At 36.8% G+C, this 18,213-nt stretch overlaps 1 protein-coding gene across 1 annotated transcript in view; it reads right to left on the reverse strand.

The window, feature by feature from the left end:
* PKD1L1 (polycystin 1 like 1, transient receptor potential channel interacting) overlaps window positions 1-18,213 on the reverse strand; it is a 166,545-nt gene that overhangs the window by 132,471 nt on the left and 15,861 nt on the right. Inside the window, exons 2-3 of the mRNA XM_044001117.1 lie at window positions 12,221-12,474; window positions 11,369-11,460 (exon numbers count right to left, since the gene is read on the reverse strand). Coding sequence (XP_043857052.1) covers window positions 11,369-11,460; window positions 12,221-12,474 — 346 coding nt within the window. The remainder of the gene's footprint in view (window positions 1-11,368; window positions 11,461-12,220; window positions 12,475-18,213) is intronic.

Here is an 18,213-nt window from a genome sequence, read left to right on the forward strand (position 1 = left end):
TTTTATAAGCAAACCCATTTCTCCACTACACAAAGTAGTTAGCTGCCCCACCTCCCATTTTAATGAGAAGTTAGGTGTTACTGCAGTTATAGTTTTGGACTTGGAGTCAGTCATAGTTCAAATCCTGTAACAAATATTTACTAGCTGTGGGCAACTGGGCAAATCACTTTACCTCTCTTAACTTCATTTTCTTCATCTGTAAAATGAGGATAATAACACCTACTACACAGAGTTGTTATGAGGAATAAATATATGTGTGTGCGTGTGTGTGTGTGTGTAAATACTAGTTATAATTATAATCAGAAGGGACTGAAACATTGACTATAAGTATAAATAGTTAATTGTGTTTATTTTAAAACAATGCAATGACTCCCAAGCTCTGCCCTGCCCCCAAAAATCCTTACATTCTGGGAAAGATCCAGCTATGTGAGAAACATGAAATTCCCCATAGGAATTATAGAATAGTCTTCAGAACTTCAGGTGACTAAATAGACTTATTAGTCTTACTGACCCATTGCGTGATCAAGGTCAAGGTAGAGTGAATTCCTGCTCCTCAGCAAAAACTAAGTTAATGGTGGCAGTCTACTAACAGATCTAGAAACCACTGTTGTTGAGTTACAGGATGCTTTTGCAAAGAACCTATTGCTGAAATGAGAGGAAAAATGAGCCTGGAAGGAAAAGCTTATATGTAAAATTATAAAACAGCCTCAGTTAGAATAAGTTCTCATGGTAATGTGTTCTCCCATGCAATCTCAGAGACATGGAGAATAGGATATTTAAAATTTGCCATCTTACTGGCAGGTGGTTACTGAATGGGGTTTTTCCCCTTAATAACGCAGTTAAATTGATTGTAATTCTAATCTTCAATGTTAGACCAAAGAGAATGGATTTATTTTAATCAGAGTTTCTGGTGTGATGAATATCAGAAATTCTTATTACTTGATTATATAACCCATTGCTTCAAACAAAAGTTAAACTGTAAATTTTCCACTGTAAATCAGAGGCTACCATCCAAGATATGGACCTCTTTAAGACATCACAAATGTAAAGCAAAATTTCTTCCACTGTGGTTGTTTTGTTGTTGTTGTTTTACTGTGGTTATATTCATGAGTGCTCAGAACTGATCACTATAGTAAAATATACTTAGTAGGCAAATGGTTGTTGGTTCATCAGTCTCCCAGAGACCCCCTGGAAGCATTTTGTCAGAATCCAGCTAAATATGTATGATGCCAAATATTGGCAAATCAAAGATTGGCTTTCCTATCAGTCTACCTCTACTGGTGAGTGAAGTAGTGCTACTTATTGGTTCCAAGTATTGCAAGTTATAAAAGAATGTTGATGTGGGTTTCCAACTGCTAAAAAAAAAAAAAAGAAAAAGAAATAAAGAGAAATCTGAAAGCACACAAAGTACTAGACTACCAATGTCAAACCCTTCATTTGTGGGCATCAAATGACTCATGTAATCCCTCTTGCTCTGGGGAGTTCTTGAACTCTCACTGAAACATTAGTCCTAGGCTGATATCTTGGATACTCTGACAGTGCTAAATGTAATGGGATGTAATGTACTTAGGAACCAGGGGAGACAAAGCTGCAACTGGAGTATGTATCTTAATGATAAATTTATAGATAGGATGGAGAATATTTAACAAAGTTTACTGAAGTCCATGCCCAAGACAGACATTGATTCTGATGACTAAACAAAATAAGCTAATTGCCATCCCATGTTTGCTCCCATTCATTCATAATGAGAGTTTCTAGTTACCTTCCCTTTGATCCTGAGTGAGCACCAGAATTAGAAATGAATTCCACTGGATTGTATGTTGATAGAATGAGTGATTACTAATCCAGTTGTAGATAATGCTGTTCCAGCATATAACAGGAATGTGGAATTATACTACGTTAACTTTGGAAAAAAGTTATTTGGAGCATTTTCAAAACCCATCCAGGAAAAAGGAGCATGTTGGAAACTTAGCACTTATTTAGGGCTTTAAGATTTATAGAGTGGTTTACCTATATTGTCTCATTTGATAGTCTCCCAACCCTGTGAGTTAGGCATTACAAGTACTATTATCCACATTTTACATGTGAAGAAACTGAGGCTCAAAGTGTTTCACAGGATCAAGGATTCACAGAGTTAGAGCTGAAGGAGACTGCAGAGGTCATCTAATTCAATTCACATTTTTTTTTTCCTTTCCTCCTGAGGAAACAGAAACTTAGAGAGATTAAGTGAATTGTCCAAGGTCACACAGCTAATTGTCAGAGGTAGGATTTGAAATTCTCTCTAAATCAGTCTTTTCTTACTCCAGGTATATATATGGATAGATAGATAGATAGATAGATAGATAGATAGATAGATAGATAGATAGATAGATGGATGGATGGATGGATGGATGGATGGATGGATGGATGGATGGATGGATGGATGGATAGATAGATAGATAGATGGATGGATGGATGGATGATAGATAGATAGATAGATAGATGATTGATAAATGATAGATATAGAGAAAATTTCCACTACACCATGCTGTCTCTATTGATATTTAATTTAAACATGGTCTACATGGTTATGGCTGAACAGGATGGACACTTATTATGGTACCATTGCCCTAATGTAACACATGCAAAAGGACAGATGATTCTAGTTTGTCACCACAAGCAACAGCTATGGAAATAAGCAGCATGCCATAGTGGTTAGAGTATTGAATTTGGAGTTGGAAAAACCCAGGTTGGAATCTTGTCTTGGATACTTAAGAGTTGTGTGAACTTGTTTACTCATCTTTAAAATTAAGAGAATAATAATACTTGGTTCATAGGATTGATGCCAGAATGAAGTGAAATGATGTGTGTAAAGTGTTTAGCAAACCTTAAATTCTATATGTTAGCTATTATTATGCTTAATGAACTATGCAAAAATTGTTCTCTCTTACCCAATACATAAAATCAGTTAACTATACTAGTTCTTCAATAATTCAGTTCTGTTCTCTTTTCTCTGATCTCACTCTAGTTCATGTCAGGTTCTAATCATCTCCTGACCATATTAGTACAAAAACCTCCTAATTAGCCTCTCTGAATCAAATCTCTTCTCTCCATTTCATCTTCCACATAGCTGTCAAAGTGATTTTCCAAAAATCTCAGTCTCACCATGTCATATCCCTGCTCAATAAACATTGGTGACTCCCTATTAAATCTAGAAACAAATTCAAATTCCTTTGTTAAACACTGAATGTGTTTCACAACCCAGAAATCAGTTGACTTCAGAAGCCAGGCTGTCAGAAATCCATAGGGAAATCCTTCAGTGACTTGCATGACCTTAGGATAACTTAGTTGCCCCCTCCTGGAATAACTGCAGAATAGTTTTCTCCTCTTTGCTGCCATAGGTAGGAAACCATTCTAGAGGCAGCTAGGTGACACAGTGGATAGAGCACTGGCCCTGAAGTTGGAATGACCCGAGTTCAAATCTCACCACAGACACATAGTAGCTGTATGACCCTAGGCAAGTCATTTAACCTCATGCCTTAAACATATGTGGCCATCTCCTGTGGTCCTGATGTATATCTTGCCACTGGACCCAAATGGCTCAGGAGGTTGGTGACCTGGCACAGCCTTCCCTCACTTAACTCCAATTCACTGCTAGTCATGACATCACCCCAATGTCATGGTCCTCTTCAAGAACAAAGGACAAACAACCACAACAGGATTCCATTCCATTTTAGGGGTGAGTGGGACAAGTAGAGAAAATGAAAAGTGAAAAATCCTGTTGAGAATGAATTGAGATGTCCTTCCACCATTTTCATTTCACAATTTAAAAAAAAAAATTAAAAGGTACCCTATTGCTTTTGAAGGAACTGGAACTTATGAATATTTAGGGAAACAAAGCCTTCTCACAACATGATGGGTAGCTGCAACATTTAGAAAATATGAGCTAAATCAAATGAGTAAACATTCACTATGCATCTACTTTATGCAAAGCTCTGTCTTAGCACTGGGCAAGATTTTTTTAAAAATTTAACAAAGTCTCAGTCCTTGCTTTCATGCTAATGTCTAGCAAACTAAAGAAGACCATTGCTCTCAGTTCAACAGCATATGATTAAGGGGCAGCTAGGTGACACAGTGGTTAAAGCACTGGCCCTAGATTCAGGAGGACCTTAGTTCAAATCCAGCCTCAGACACTTGATGCTTACTAGCTGTGTGACCCTGGGCAAGTCACTTAACCCTCATTGCCTCGCAAAAAAAAAAAAAAAAAAAGCAGCAAACATATGATTGACAGTTGAATTCACTACATCTCCACCTGCAATTTTGCATTTCTCTGCTACACCTGCAGTTCTATTCAAATAGTACATTAGTTGAATGGAAAGGATTTTGCCACCGTCCAAATTGTTTAAAACAACTCACAAAGACTATGGTGATTAACAGTTCTGTTAGGCGCTAAAGACTGATAGAAAACAGAGTACAGGTCTACAATGGTTGAAAAATGGACATAACTGGATGGATGAGCTTTACCTGAATAGAATGAGAGGTGCATTTGAGCCATAAATGCAAAAATTGCTAAGTGACTCTTGAATAAAAAGGTCTAAGGTTTGATGCTTTTGTTTAGAAATATGGCAGATTCATAGATTTCAACATATGCATGACTATGATTAACAGTATTATGACATTGAAATCAAAGTGGACTTAAAATTAATTTTGAGATTCTCAGACAATATTATTTCAAATCTATTTACAATGAAACTCTGAAAAAAAAATTAATTCCACTCTAAAAAGAGAAAGCTCTTTGGGACTTGGATTTGTGTCTTTCTTTAATAATGTATGCTCCAAAGCATCTGCAATGCACACAATAAATTCTATGTATTGAGAATGAGAATAGTTACGGTAGCATTTACTGTCTTTCAAAATATGCAGTATCTGTTATATAGAGTAATGGAAGTCAGAAACTCTTGGTTTAAATGTTGTCTCTGACACTTAATAGCCAGGGGACCATGGGCCAATCATTTAAGTTTTGAGCCTCTCTTCTTTTTTGCACAAGACTTGGTTGTAGCAAGGTTCAGGTGTTTTCCCCTTTGTTTTTGTTAGGTGCCAAAGGAACAGAAGTGGGGTAGAAAAAGTTGCTCATTATAAATAAACAACCAAATGAAAGGGTCTCAATACTCCTTGAAGCTGTGGTGAGAATTTAAGAAGGATGACACAGCACTTTGTTCCCATCTTCTCCTCCTTTACCCTCTTTCCTTTTCCTTTTCGTGCTTTTACGTATCCTTAGGTTTGAATTAACAGCATTCAAACTGTTGTAAAACCATGGCCATATAGATGTGGGGAAAACATACCAGAAGATATATTTGTAGCTTAAGTTCATGGGGAACCTGAGCTTAGTCTAGAGTTGGCATAGGTTGATGTTGAAGATGCTGGAGAGATGCACCAGTTACCATCAGACTATAGGTTTTGCCTTATCATTGACGAAATCTCTATCTACTTTAAACTGAGACTTTTTCTTTTCTCTTTCTCAGAGCCTCTGAGACTGGGGCAAGACTTGATGGCCTCCCTTTATAAATGTGTTCAGCCCACATCTGTTTCCTTGTGAAAATAAAGTTGAGAATTTATATCTTGACATGAGTGTCCACAACCATATGAGAGTTGAAATTTTAGACTCAGGAGACCATAGGATCATAGATTTAGACTAAAAGGAGCATTAGAGACCATTGAATATAATTCCCACATTTTTACAGATAAGGAAAATAAGGCTCAGAGAGGTTAAATTACTTTCCGTAGGTCACACAGTGAGTGTTTGAGGCAAGATGGGTACCCAGAAATTTCTGACTACAAATCCATCATCCTATCCATTTTAACACATAACTTCCTCTCTAGAAGAGGAGGGTTGCCAACCACTTGGGACATTTAGTGTAGTAGCTTTGTTTTCACTTTCATTCATTAAATGTACTATAGTCTACAAAGTAAACATGTGGTCCTTGTGTCACACATAAAAGTGGAAAAGTAGTAAGAATCTTGGTGGGGTTGGGACTGAGTCATTTTGATAAATTTGTGAATTAAAATTGATAATCTTTAAACTTCCCACTTTAGTAATCTAAGTAATGCTAAGGCATTAGTAATCTAAGGTGGGAAGTTTAAAGATTATCAATGATAATGAGATGATATAGAATCTGGGTTGATTTCTAAAGCACTCGGAGTCTAGGATCTAAAAGGAATACAAAGAGGACCACTCCTGCTCACCTACCTAGTGCCTCTACACATGGGCAAAACGGACTAAAGGGGACCTGGGATCTTGAGCTCCAACTGCCACCTGGTGGTATATGTAGAGATTGTATGGCAGATAATTATTTCTGCCTACCTACCTACCTTTGCATGTAAGTAGATCTTCCTAGGGAGAGTATCTGGAAAATGGAGATAATAGTCATAACATCAGACACTTTTAAGGTGCTTTAAAATTAACAAATTGATTTACATACATCATCTCATTTGAGCCTCTCCCTAACCCTGTAAACTACGTGTTTCAGGAATCATTATCCCCATTTTAAAGGAAAAAAGTGAGGCTCAAAGAAATGAAATGGCATGCCCAGGTTTGCAAAACGAGTTGATGTTAAAAGGCAGGATCTGAACCCAGGAACCCAGGACACCTTAACTTTTAATTTGGGCACTATACATGTAGCACCACATTCACTTCTGGACAACACATTTTAGGAAGGACATTAATGTATTCTGCAACCTATCCAGAGAAAGACAACCAAGATATGGAACATCTTTGAGGTTATGAGGATTGCTTGAAGGATCTGTGTATCCATTAGCAAAAAGAAAAATTGGGGCTCCATAATATGTATCTTCAAGTAGTTAATGGACTTTCATTTGGAAAAAATAATTAGACTTGTTCTGCGTGACTGCAGAAACCAGAACTAGAAATAAGGGGCAGGAGAATAAAAGTTTCAATTTAAGCTTAATATAAGGGAAATCTTTTGAATAACTATAGTTATTTAAAAGTCTAATAGACCACCTCAGAAGGTGATGCTTCCCCCTCAGAGGAGGTCTTTAAGTATGGATTGGATAAACATGCATCAGGTATATTGAAGAGGGGTTTCTTTTTCAGGCATGGGTTGGCCTACTTGATTCTTTCGAGTTGAACCTTCTTCTAAGGGTCTTTCCCACTTGGAGGTTCCATGATCAGACTTAAAGTCTTCCCCCTTCCAATGCATTCTCCCTCCACTGTCCTATTTCTTTTAAGAGTACCACTAACCTTTCAATCACCCAGATTTATAATCAAGATTTCCTTAACCCCCTGCCTTCTCCCTTGCCCTCCATATCTATTGGATGGTTGTCATTGATTCTACCACAACATCTTTCATATCTGTCCCTTTCTCTCCCCTCACACAATCATCACCAGGTCAAGCCTTCAGTACTTCTCACCTAGAGTACTATTACATTCTTTTAATTGAGCTCCTGCCTCAGGGTTCTCTCTTCTTCCAGTCTTACTCCATAAATCCACCAAAATAATAGTTCACAGATAACAGTTCTGGTTATATCATTCTTCCACTTAAAAACCTGCACTGGCTCCTCATGGCAACAGAACAAATACAAATGACTTATTATGGCATTTACAACAGTCTACAGTCTGGCTCCCAACCAACTTTTCCAATCTTATTTCATACAATTCCCCTTCTCAGACTCTAAATTCTAGCTACACTAGACTACTAGCCTTTCCCCAAATAATATTCTGAGTCTCCCTTCCATCCTTCCATATAAGCCTTTCTCCATTCATGCCTAAAATGCATTTCTTCTTCATATCCACCACTTCAGAAACCTTATTTTACTTCAAGGTTCAACTAAGGTACCACCCAGTCTATGAATCCTTCCATGATTCCTCCAGTTGTTAAAGCTTTCTCTATAGTCAGTTTTCCTTGTACTGTATTCATATGTATGCTGTAGCCTTCTAGTAGAACATAAGCTCATTGGAGTGAGGGTATGATTCTTACACTTTTGTTTTTGTATTGCCAGTACCTACCAACTGGCTTGACTTACTAGGTACTGAATAAACATTTCTTGAGTTGAATAGAGTAGAGTAATATTTTCATTATCTGCCTCACATGGTTAATATGAAAGAGGTGTTTTGTAAAACTTAAAGTGCTACAGCAAAGGTTTGGGTTTTTTTTTTAATTTATGGAATAAAACAAGCATTTCCATAACATAGTACAATAAAAAGATGATTGTACTTGAAACTGCAAATCTACTATGCATAACTAGCTATTCCTTTCAAATATACAACAAAATTATCATGTAAATTTCTTTTTTTCTTTTTCTTCTCTTCCCTGAACTGGAGATGGCTACCATTAGATACAAATATGTGTGTGTGTGTATAGGTATATGTATGCATGCATGCATGCATGCTTGTATGTATATATGTGTGTGTGTAAAATTATTCTCTACATGCTTAAAATGAAGGGAAACATCTGGATTTGGAGTTAGGAGACCTGATATTAAATCTTGACTTTGACACTTGCAACTGTGACACCACAAACATGCCACCTACCTCCTCAGAGTTCCTGTCTCATTTGTAAAATGGGGGTATAATGAACTACTTGTCTCACAGAGTTATAAGAAAAGTGCTTTATAAATCTTAAAATAATAATTAAATTTAGAAATTACATAGAAATATAGAAAACTGATGTGTTAACTATGATTCCAAGTCTCAACATTTTGGCCTTTAGTTTTGGTATTTTATGCAGGTAATGTTATATGCTTTCAGAATAAGAAATAAAAGATTTTAAAGGCTCATAGATTCTTAGTCAATCAACAAACAGCTATTAAGCATCTATTATGTGCCAGGCCCTGTGGTAAGTGCTAGCTTATACAGAAAACTCAAAGTTATCGGCAGACAGACAGACAGACAGACAGACAGACAGACAGATAGATAGATAGATAGATAGATAGATAGATAGATAGATAGATAGATAGATAGATAGATAGATAGATACTGTAAAAAAAAAACTGAAGAAGAGAATTAGGAGATTAACACCAGGTAATATCATGAAACATCAAAGTGACAAAACTGACATCAAATTTAACAGTTTGTAAGTGACTGGTTAGCAGTGTGGTAACTTTTGAATCAGCTTTCTATGTATGATATCATTAACTTGCAACAGCAAAGATCAAAATCAGTATCAAATAAAAAGAAAGATTAAAAATGAGAAAATATATGTAACTCTAGCCTTAACTATTTAAACACTGATGATATTTAAAAATGAGAACTAGATAAAATAACATATATCAATATAGATAATAATTTCCTAAAGAAGTTCGACTTATATCAAATCACTTCTTACACAAGGAGAAAAAAACAAAATGAGGAAGCTCCTTATCAAACAATCATTTGATGTCCTTAAATTGGCAATCAAGGACAAGAACATAATTTTAAATATAAACTCATTTGTACAGCCTTACAGAGAAGGATGGTAGAAAGTTACTAACATTATTACCTCATGAAATAGCAGAAGAAAAACAAGTTTGCAGAAAGTTGGGAAAGAGACTCAATTAATCCAGATTATCTTGAGTGACTTTTAAGGATAAAACTGAAAAGACAATAAATATACCCCCCAGTGAAAAGATCTGTCAATTTATATAACTCTTCTATCCTTTAATGATATTAGAACATTCATGTTTGGACTCTGAGACGACAATTCCTAGTATTCTGCATGAGAAAGTACAGATCACACTTTTTTTAAAATTGGAAGAGAAAAAAAATGGGAAGAGCATTTGGACTGAACCAAGTATAAATAGAACAGGTCAATGCTTGAGGCAACAAAATTTTGAGACTGTTGAGGAATGGCTTCTCAAAAGTGGAGATTACCAATTTTTTTTTAAACCATGGACATCATCATCATCATAACTGAGAAAAGGGCAATTAAAATGTATCATTTACTATAGACCCATATACCTACTTTTCTATCTCTCCAGAATCCTTATGAGAATATCTTATATGGGTATAAAGTATATATACCTTGAAGAAGGTATAATAGGATAATATGCAGGTTTTCATGAATGATATCTATAACAAACCACATCTTTATTGTTATATAATTGACCGAAAAGTACAGAGAATACAAGGATTACATCACTGTTATTCTCTGTAGAGCCCTACTACTCAGTAAATTCCAATGACTTGTCACATGAAGAATCATATATAAAATCTTGTTTGGTGTTCAATACTTCACCTACCTCCCCTTCCCTACCTTTCCAGTTTTCCTGAACCTTATCCTACACACACACACACACACACACACACACACACACACACACACACACACACACACACACACACACACCATAGTCTTTCATATAGTGACACTGGATTCTTTGATATTCCTTAAACAAGAAATTTTATCTCCCAATTCCAGGCATTTTCACTAACTCTCCCTCCTTATCCCTACCTCTTAGTTTTCTTGACTTCCTTCAAGTCCAAACTAATATCCCTCTTCCACAGGAAGCTTTTATCAATCATCCATAATTCTACTGCCTTCCCTCTTTTGAATATTTCCAATTACATAGCTTGCTTACACATATTGTCTCCTCCAAAGACTGTGATCTACTAGAGAATAGATTGTCTTTTGGTAGGGGGGGGAGCGAGGCAGGGCAATGGGGGTTAAGTGACTTGCCCAAGGTCACACAGCTAGAGAATGTCAAGTCTGAGTCCGGATTTGAACTCAGGTCCTCCTGAATCCAGGGCCAGTGCTTTATCTACTGTGCCACCTAGCTGCTCCTAGTGATTGTCTTTTGACTTTCTTTATATCCCTGGTGCTTAGCACAGTGCTTGGAACATAGTTGGTACTCAAATGTTTATTGACAGACTAACTGATTTATGAGAATTAAATGTTTCCTTAAAAGCTCTCCTTCAAAAAGGTGTTCCTCACGCATATAAAAACTTCCTTCACAAATAAAACAACAACAACCTGAACCCTCTGATAATAAATATCAAGGAAGCAGGGAGGAGGGAAGAGAGGGAAAAAAGTGACAGATCAGCTTGTTAATTGTATTTGTAATTCTTATGAAGGATGTCCAGCACAGAATCCAAATCAAAGTAAGATTCCCCAGAGATACTCCTGGTTATGTATGTCATTGTGCTAAGTGAATATGCCATGGAACTGCCTTAGCTGGAAGCAACTTTAAGTATCTTCTAGTCCAGCCCTGTTCTAACCCCCATTCATTTTACAGGGAAACAAGATGGAGGCCCAGAGAGTTGAACTGATTTGTCTAAGGTCAACCTACTAGTGGCAAAGATAGGAATAGAATCTAGGTCTCTTGATTCTCAATCCAGGGCTCTTTGCAGGACTGCCTTTTCAGACACAGAGTGAAAGATGTACATCATCATCATTACCTATTATTACTGCTGCCCCACATCGGAAGAGTTTGCATTTTTTCATCACTGAAACTTAAAATCAGGTTTCTAACAGATTCTGAAATATGTTGCTGAAAAAAAACACAAGGTAATTAAATAAAGGTTAAAAAAATTCAAGTCGGGAAAAACTATGGTTTCAATGATCAGTTCTATCTCCTAATATCATCCTAATTTTGACTACAAACTATTATTTGTATGAATAATACATGTGCAAAACTGGTCCTTGGCATTAAATAGAATGGAAGTTTCCTATTTTATCTTTGATTCTTGACACACTTTTCAACTGAAAGAGAAAAGTAGTTTCAAATACTTATCCTTAAAAAAAATCCAAAACAAAACAAAACTATAGTGGGATTAAAACTATGTCATTTCTCTCATGGAGAAATAAATATATACTGTTGAAATGTCTGGGTAGGTATTTTTGTTACATGCCATATTATAAAACATCAACCTTGGGTTACCAGATGTTTTTTGACAGCCATTGGGAGACAGAAACATTAGACTGAGTCAGACTCAGTGTGAAAAAACACAGATGCCCAGGACACTGACTCGAAGTCAAGAAATCTCTTTTCCATAATACACTGTCTATTTAGCAGCATTCCAAACCTAAGGAACAACAGGAAATATGGAGAATGGAGGTAGGAAGCGTGTAGGGGAGTGGTTATGCTGCTCTATTTTCAATATCAGTATCTCATATCACAGCTCAAATCAAGCCAAGTGATCAATGTCACTATCCTTCATTGCAGATGAGGAAACTGAGGTACAAAAAATTAATTGTTTTAAGTCACAGAATGAGGCAGGTTTCTCAGAGAAGTAAATATGAGCTCATACCTTTAATGGTAGTAGAATAAGCACTTCTGGAGATGAACTGTCAAGTTCAAGAAGTCCAATACCTACTTTTTCCAGTGTCACATTAAACAGACCCTGAGTTGGTTCAGTGGATGCTACATCAGAAACTGTCAAACCAATTATATGCAGTCCCATCTCCAGGCATCTGCAGGCTATTATAGGAATCCCAGAAGTGAGTGGTAAATCATTGTCTAAGGTCCAATTACAGATGGAATTTTTAGGTATACACAGATGTCCTTCAAACAAAGAAAAGATAAGCATGTTAGGGAAAATAAAATAATTATAATTCAGCTTTAAACTAAAATTTTGAGATAACCCTAATAAAAAGCAGAGAATTTATAATCTAATGAAATTAGCTTCTACTTGGGAAAGAATGTGTGACTATTCATTTTCAAGCCCTAAAGATTTAAAAATCTAAATACTTGTAAAGAATAATTGTTTTTTTTAAAACAGTAATATTTATATTGTCGTACTAGGTGTTTGGGGGTTTTTTAACCAACACACTCAATTCTCTTTAATAATTCAACATTAAATGTCTATTATGTATAAGGTGCTGTCCAAGGTTCTGCGGATTTTTGGTTGTTATTTCAGTATTATCCCACTCTTCTTGACACCATTTGAGGATTTTCTTGTCAAATATACTGGAATGGCTTGCTATTTCCTTCTCTAGCTCATTTTACAGATGAAGAAACTAAGACAAACAGGGTTAAGTGACTTGCCCAGGGATTCATACAGCTAGTGTCTGAGGCCAGATTTGAAGTCAGGAAGATGAGTCTTCCTCACTCCAGGCATGGTGTTCTATCCATTGTGTCATGTAGGGGTCCATGCTGGGAATACAAAAACAAAAATAAAAGTCTCTCTTTCATGGTTGGAATACAAGAGGATAAGGATAAAGAGAAGGAGATAAGGATATTGATAAGGAGATAAGGATGGGGGGAGAGAGGGGGGAGAGAGAGAAAATATGATATGAATGAATGTGTGAGTTGAGGTCAAGTAACTCTTTACTACCTCAGGTAATTAGGGCATTAGGATATGTCAGTACATTCAAAAGTACCTCAGGATGCTCCAAGAAAACCAAAATAATAATTGCTCTAACCACCTGAATAACAATATAAAAGTTTGATTCCTATATGCCAAGAATCTAGGGTTAACTGCTGGGTAAATTATCATTACCCACAATATACAGATAGATCTTACAAATAATTTAACATCTGCAACTTTTAAAGAGTTATTTACATTCTTGGGAAGACTGAAAAGGCATCAAAGGCCTAGGAAACAAAAAAAGATATATCTCTTGATTATAAGGTAAATTTAAATCTGGGAAAAGGAAGATCTTTCTGACAAGAGGCCATTGTTAAACACTAGAATGAATTGCTGAGAGAAGTTGCCTTGAGGGAAAGAAAAAGGAAGAAGAGATAAGCACGAAAATAAGTATAAATATTCTTTGTGGCAAAAGTAATGGGATATCATATTAATACGTCAGGAGAATGAAAACAGAAAGCACACTGTGGAAAAGAACAGAGATTAATACGATTAAAAAAATAAAAATCTGAGTTTACAGTGGGACTTAGGGAAAATTTTAATTTATAGGTAGGAAAAGAATAGTAAATATAGAGTTTTATCTTTCTGTAAATATTAATAATCCGTAAGTCCCTTTAACAACAACAACAATAATAATAATAATATACTTTTTAATCCCTGAAGAATCTACCTCTACAGGTGTCTTTAAAATCAGGATAAATTCTTATTTATCAGGTAGCTTACCTGAGGCCCAGATCATATTGTAAGAGAGATTACTAGGCATTTGCCCTGTAGCTAGTGAGGTAAACTGAATCTTTTATCTTTTTGGAAAGTGTGTCAGAGAAGAGATCATCAGTAGCATGGTACTTCTAGTCCTACAAGTATGAGGGCCTGGCATGAGAGGGCTGTGCCCAGCCTGCTTTAGGATTATCAACTCAGTCCATATGTGTCATTGTAGTTATATTTGGTCTTTCTAAAACTCTTGTGGGTTTGTTTTTCATTGGAACCCAAGTTATTTTTAATATGACAGTCTGTTGCACACAATATAATGTATCACAGAATTTCAGAGCTAGAAAAAGCCTCAGACTTCATTTATTGCCGTATCTGACCAAGAATCCTTTCTACAAAAGACAAACAAGTGGTTATTTTGCCTTCATTCAAAGAACTCAAAGGAGCCCCATTCAATTTTTCAATAGATTTAATTGCTAGGAAATTTTCCTTATATCAAGGTTAGATGGATTAATTACATACATTTCTCGACAAATTCCATGTAGTTGTACTCTTTAGGACCAAGAAAAGCAAACTAAACCCTTCTTCCATTTGATAGTCTTTCTAATACTGGGGGAAAAAAAGCTATCAACAGCCCCCTAAGTGTTCTCCAAGCTAAATAACCCCAGTTCTTTCAAATGAACCTTTTGGTTTACTATAACTCTTCCAATGGACCCAACCTGCCAATTTAAGTAGAAGTTGAGATATGCTGCTCTTCCTCTTCTCCTTCTCCTCCTCCTTCCTCTTCTTCCTCTTCCTCTTCCTCTTCTTCATTTTCTCTTACCACATGTGGTCCCTTTCTCCACTTGGCGCACCATATCCTTACATTTGGGGGTTCTGTCCATAGGAATATAACGCTTGATCGCTTATAATTTTTAATATAATTTGGGGATCTAAGGGCTAGGTTTTTTATTTTCATTTTTAACATTTATTTAATTGTTATTTTTAATTTTCAAAATGCTGGGACAATTTACTTTTTTATCCTCTGCAATTCTCATTTATGATTTCTTGACATATAGCTCCAGAAAAAAATAAGTTTTTCAAAGGCCGTTGTGTTTCAAATGGAGCTACTTGACATGGTCTTTAAACCCAAATCGCTCTGGCTTTCAGGCCAATGATAACCTCCAGTCCAAGCCTCAGTGGCTCATTGTTTTGATAGCTTAGAATGAGTGTAAATAGCAGTTGTTTTCTATTCTGGCCAGAAACTTTGAGGGTCTCCCCCTATAGAATGATATTTTTGTAATGGTAAATTAGGACATCTTTTGTCTTAATTCTTCCCTAGTCCATAGTCATTGAATGGGTGTTGCCTTAGACAAAGACCTTGGAAAGACCTTAATTTAGAAAAGCCAAGGTCACCCAATGCATCTTGGGCCATCTGCTAGTCCTCTTGACTTTTGTCTTGCCACTGGATGACTCTGGAGGAAAAATGAGGCTGATGACTCTGAGCAGCTCTGCCTCACTTAAAGTCAATTCATGAACAAGTGATCATCCTCATGATGTCATTGATCTTGGAAAAACAGAAGGAAGAACAACTCTCCAAAGAATAGTCATCCTCCTCTAGAGTTGTTCTTCAGTCATTTCAGTTGTATTCAACTCTTTATTGTTATGAGAATGCAGTGGGACCCCAAAAACCTTAAGATCCCAACCTTCAAAGACCAAGAGAAAAGCAGCTCTCCCACCTCTGGTACGAGGTGTGGCAAGACATGACCCCAGTATGCTGATAAGAAATACTAAGGTCTGCAAGAGGATATGCAGGACATGATTAGATGCTACATATCCCACTGATATCTTGTTATCAAAGATCCCCTCTTATATATCCAGCCCCAGTCTTTGCATTTCCCCTTACCTTGTAATTCCCTTCCCTTTTTTGTTTTGTAAAGATACGAAAGATCAGTCTTCTCTTACTCCAATGGGACAGTCACCAAGGTGATCTGTTCCCTGGCCATACTTTCCTCTCTACTAATAAAATCTCTTTTTATTTTACAAGATTCATGACGAGCCTCCAATTCTTTGGGTGAGCTAGTCCCCAATCCAGGTTTCAAGTCTCCCCCAAACATTTCTTACCCCATTTGGGGGTTCTTTGGCAAAGATACTTGAGTGGTTTGCCATTTCCTTCTCTAGCTCAATTCCATTCTCAGTGAATGACTAGTTAGTGTCTGGGGCCAAACAAAATAGGTCCAAGCCCTCTTTCATGTGAGAGCTCTTCAAATATTTAAAGATAGCTAGCAAGCAGGTCCTCCCTAAGTCTTTCTCTCCTTTGGGTTAAATGTCTCTAGCTTCTTTATATTTCCAGTCCCTTCATCATACAGGTCACCTTTTTTATCTTTTCTAGCATCTCAATATCCTTCTTAAAATATGGCCCCTTGAATCAAACATTACACTCATCACAATGAGACTTTGCCAGGAAAAGTCTCAGTGCCAAATCTTTACATTTAGGGCTGGCCTGAGGAGTTGTGCATTTGATTCCTCAGTGTTATAGTCCTATGATCATAAATGGAATTCAATGAAGCCCATTTCTAATGGTTCATTAAATTGTGCAGGTAACCTTGACCTCATGAAGGCAATACCAGTGGAGTATAAGCTCTGGTGGGTTCTACCATGCTAGGAAGACTTCAAATATAGGCCTAATGATGGAGGTTACATCTGTGATCTAAAGACTAACCTCATCACCAGGTTGACAGCAAGATGATGAAATCGTATACCATGGTAAACTCTCAAAGAACATCAGCTTGTGAGATTGGTTGTAAAGTTAGAAGTAAGAAATGGATTAAAAACCATTTACTAAGCATTCATTTATATGCAAAGTACCATGCTAAGCACTGCTGTCAAGGAGCTCACATTCTAAAATGGAGAAACACGAATATAGGTTTCAGCTAGGAGTCAGAAAGACTCAGTGGCAAGGACTTTGGTACAACGAACTTTGTTTTCTAGATCTTCAGTTACCAAATGAACAGAAATCATATATTCTTCAAGTAATGAACATTCAAGTACAATGAATTACTATCTTTAAGTAAACATCTTAAAATTCATTAAACCACTTAATACAGCATGGTATAGTATACCCAAGAAGACCCTGGTACAAGTCCTGTCATTCAAACTCTCAGTGCCTCCAGGCAATTTGCTAGGACTATAAGTTGCAAAGCTGGTGCCAACTTGCATTGATAAAAGGAGTTTCTTCACCAGGAGTTCTCTATTACAATGAAGTCTAAGGGGTGGTAGTGATGGATAATGGGTGGTGGGTGGTGGTGGTCATGATGGGTGATGGGTATTTGGGTGATGAGGATGAAGATGAGGATACTCATAAAATAGCATTCTTCCAGATCAGGTTAGAAGTATGACACTTGTATCTCAGTCCCTAACAAGTCTTCTTGCGCTGAGGCACAAGCCTTATTCCACCTGGTCTTTCTTGTTGAAAATATGAGATGCTTCCAGAGACTAGCTGGGCCAGCAGGCTCCAACCCTTAAAGTTACTGTACCACTGAAGAATAACTCTAAAGAGACATTTGTTCCAGAAGGACACTAACTGAAACAGCTACAATGTGTGTGCCTAAAGTAGTGTGACAAAGGTTAAAAATTACTCTAATTCAGGCTTTCTGATTACCTGCTATCTTTGCTTTTCTAGTTTGCATGCCGACAATAAGCACTCTGTGGATAACATTACAAATGTAAACATCATGTTCCCTGAGACATCTTAATAAAATAAATAGGCTATCTTAAGGTATCTGAAAGTGGGTAGAAAATGAAAATGAGAAGTGAAACAAATAAGTGACAATTCTTCCCCCTCCCTCTACCCATCCCCAATACCCACACACAGATTCATATTCATTCATTTCCTTTGGGGAAAAAATAAGACTAAAGGTCAGAAGGTTTGGGTTCAAATCTCCACTTTACCATTGTCTAGCTATCTGATCTTGGACAAGTCACTTAACACTAGGTAGCACAGTAGATAGAGTGCCAGGACTGGCGTTAGGAAGATTCATCTTCCCGAGTTCAACTCTGGACTCTGACACTAGATATGTGACCCTGGGCAAGTCACTTAACCCTGTTGGCTTCAGTTTTCTCATCTGTAAAATGGGGATAATAACAACATCTTCATCCCAGAGTTGCTTTGAGAATCAAATGCTATATTTGTTTACCTCATCTATAAAATGAGCTGGAGAAGGAAATGGTGGGTCATCCTAGTATCT

The sequence above is a fragment of the Dromiciops gliroides genome, chromosome 1, assembly GCF_019393635.1.
Source record: "Dromiciops gliroides isolate mDroGli1 chromosome 1, mDroGli1.pri, whole genome shotgun sequence".
NCBI lineage: Eukaryota > Metazoa > Chordata > Mammalia > Microbiotheria > Microbiotheriidae > Dromiciops > Dromiciops gliroides.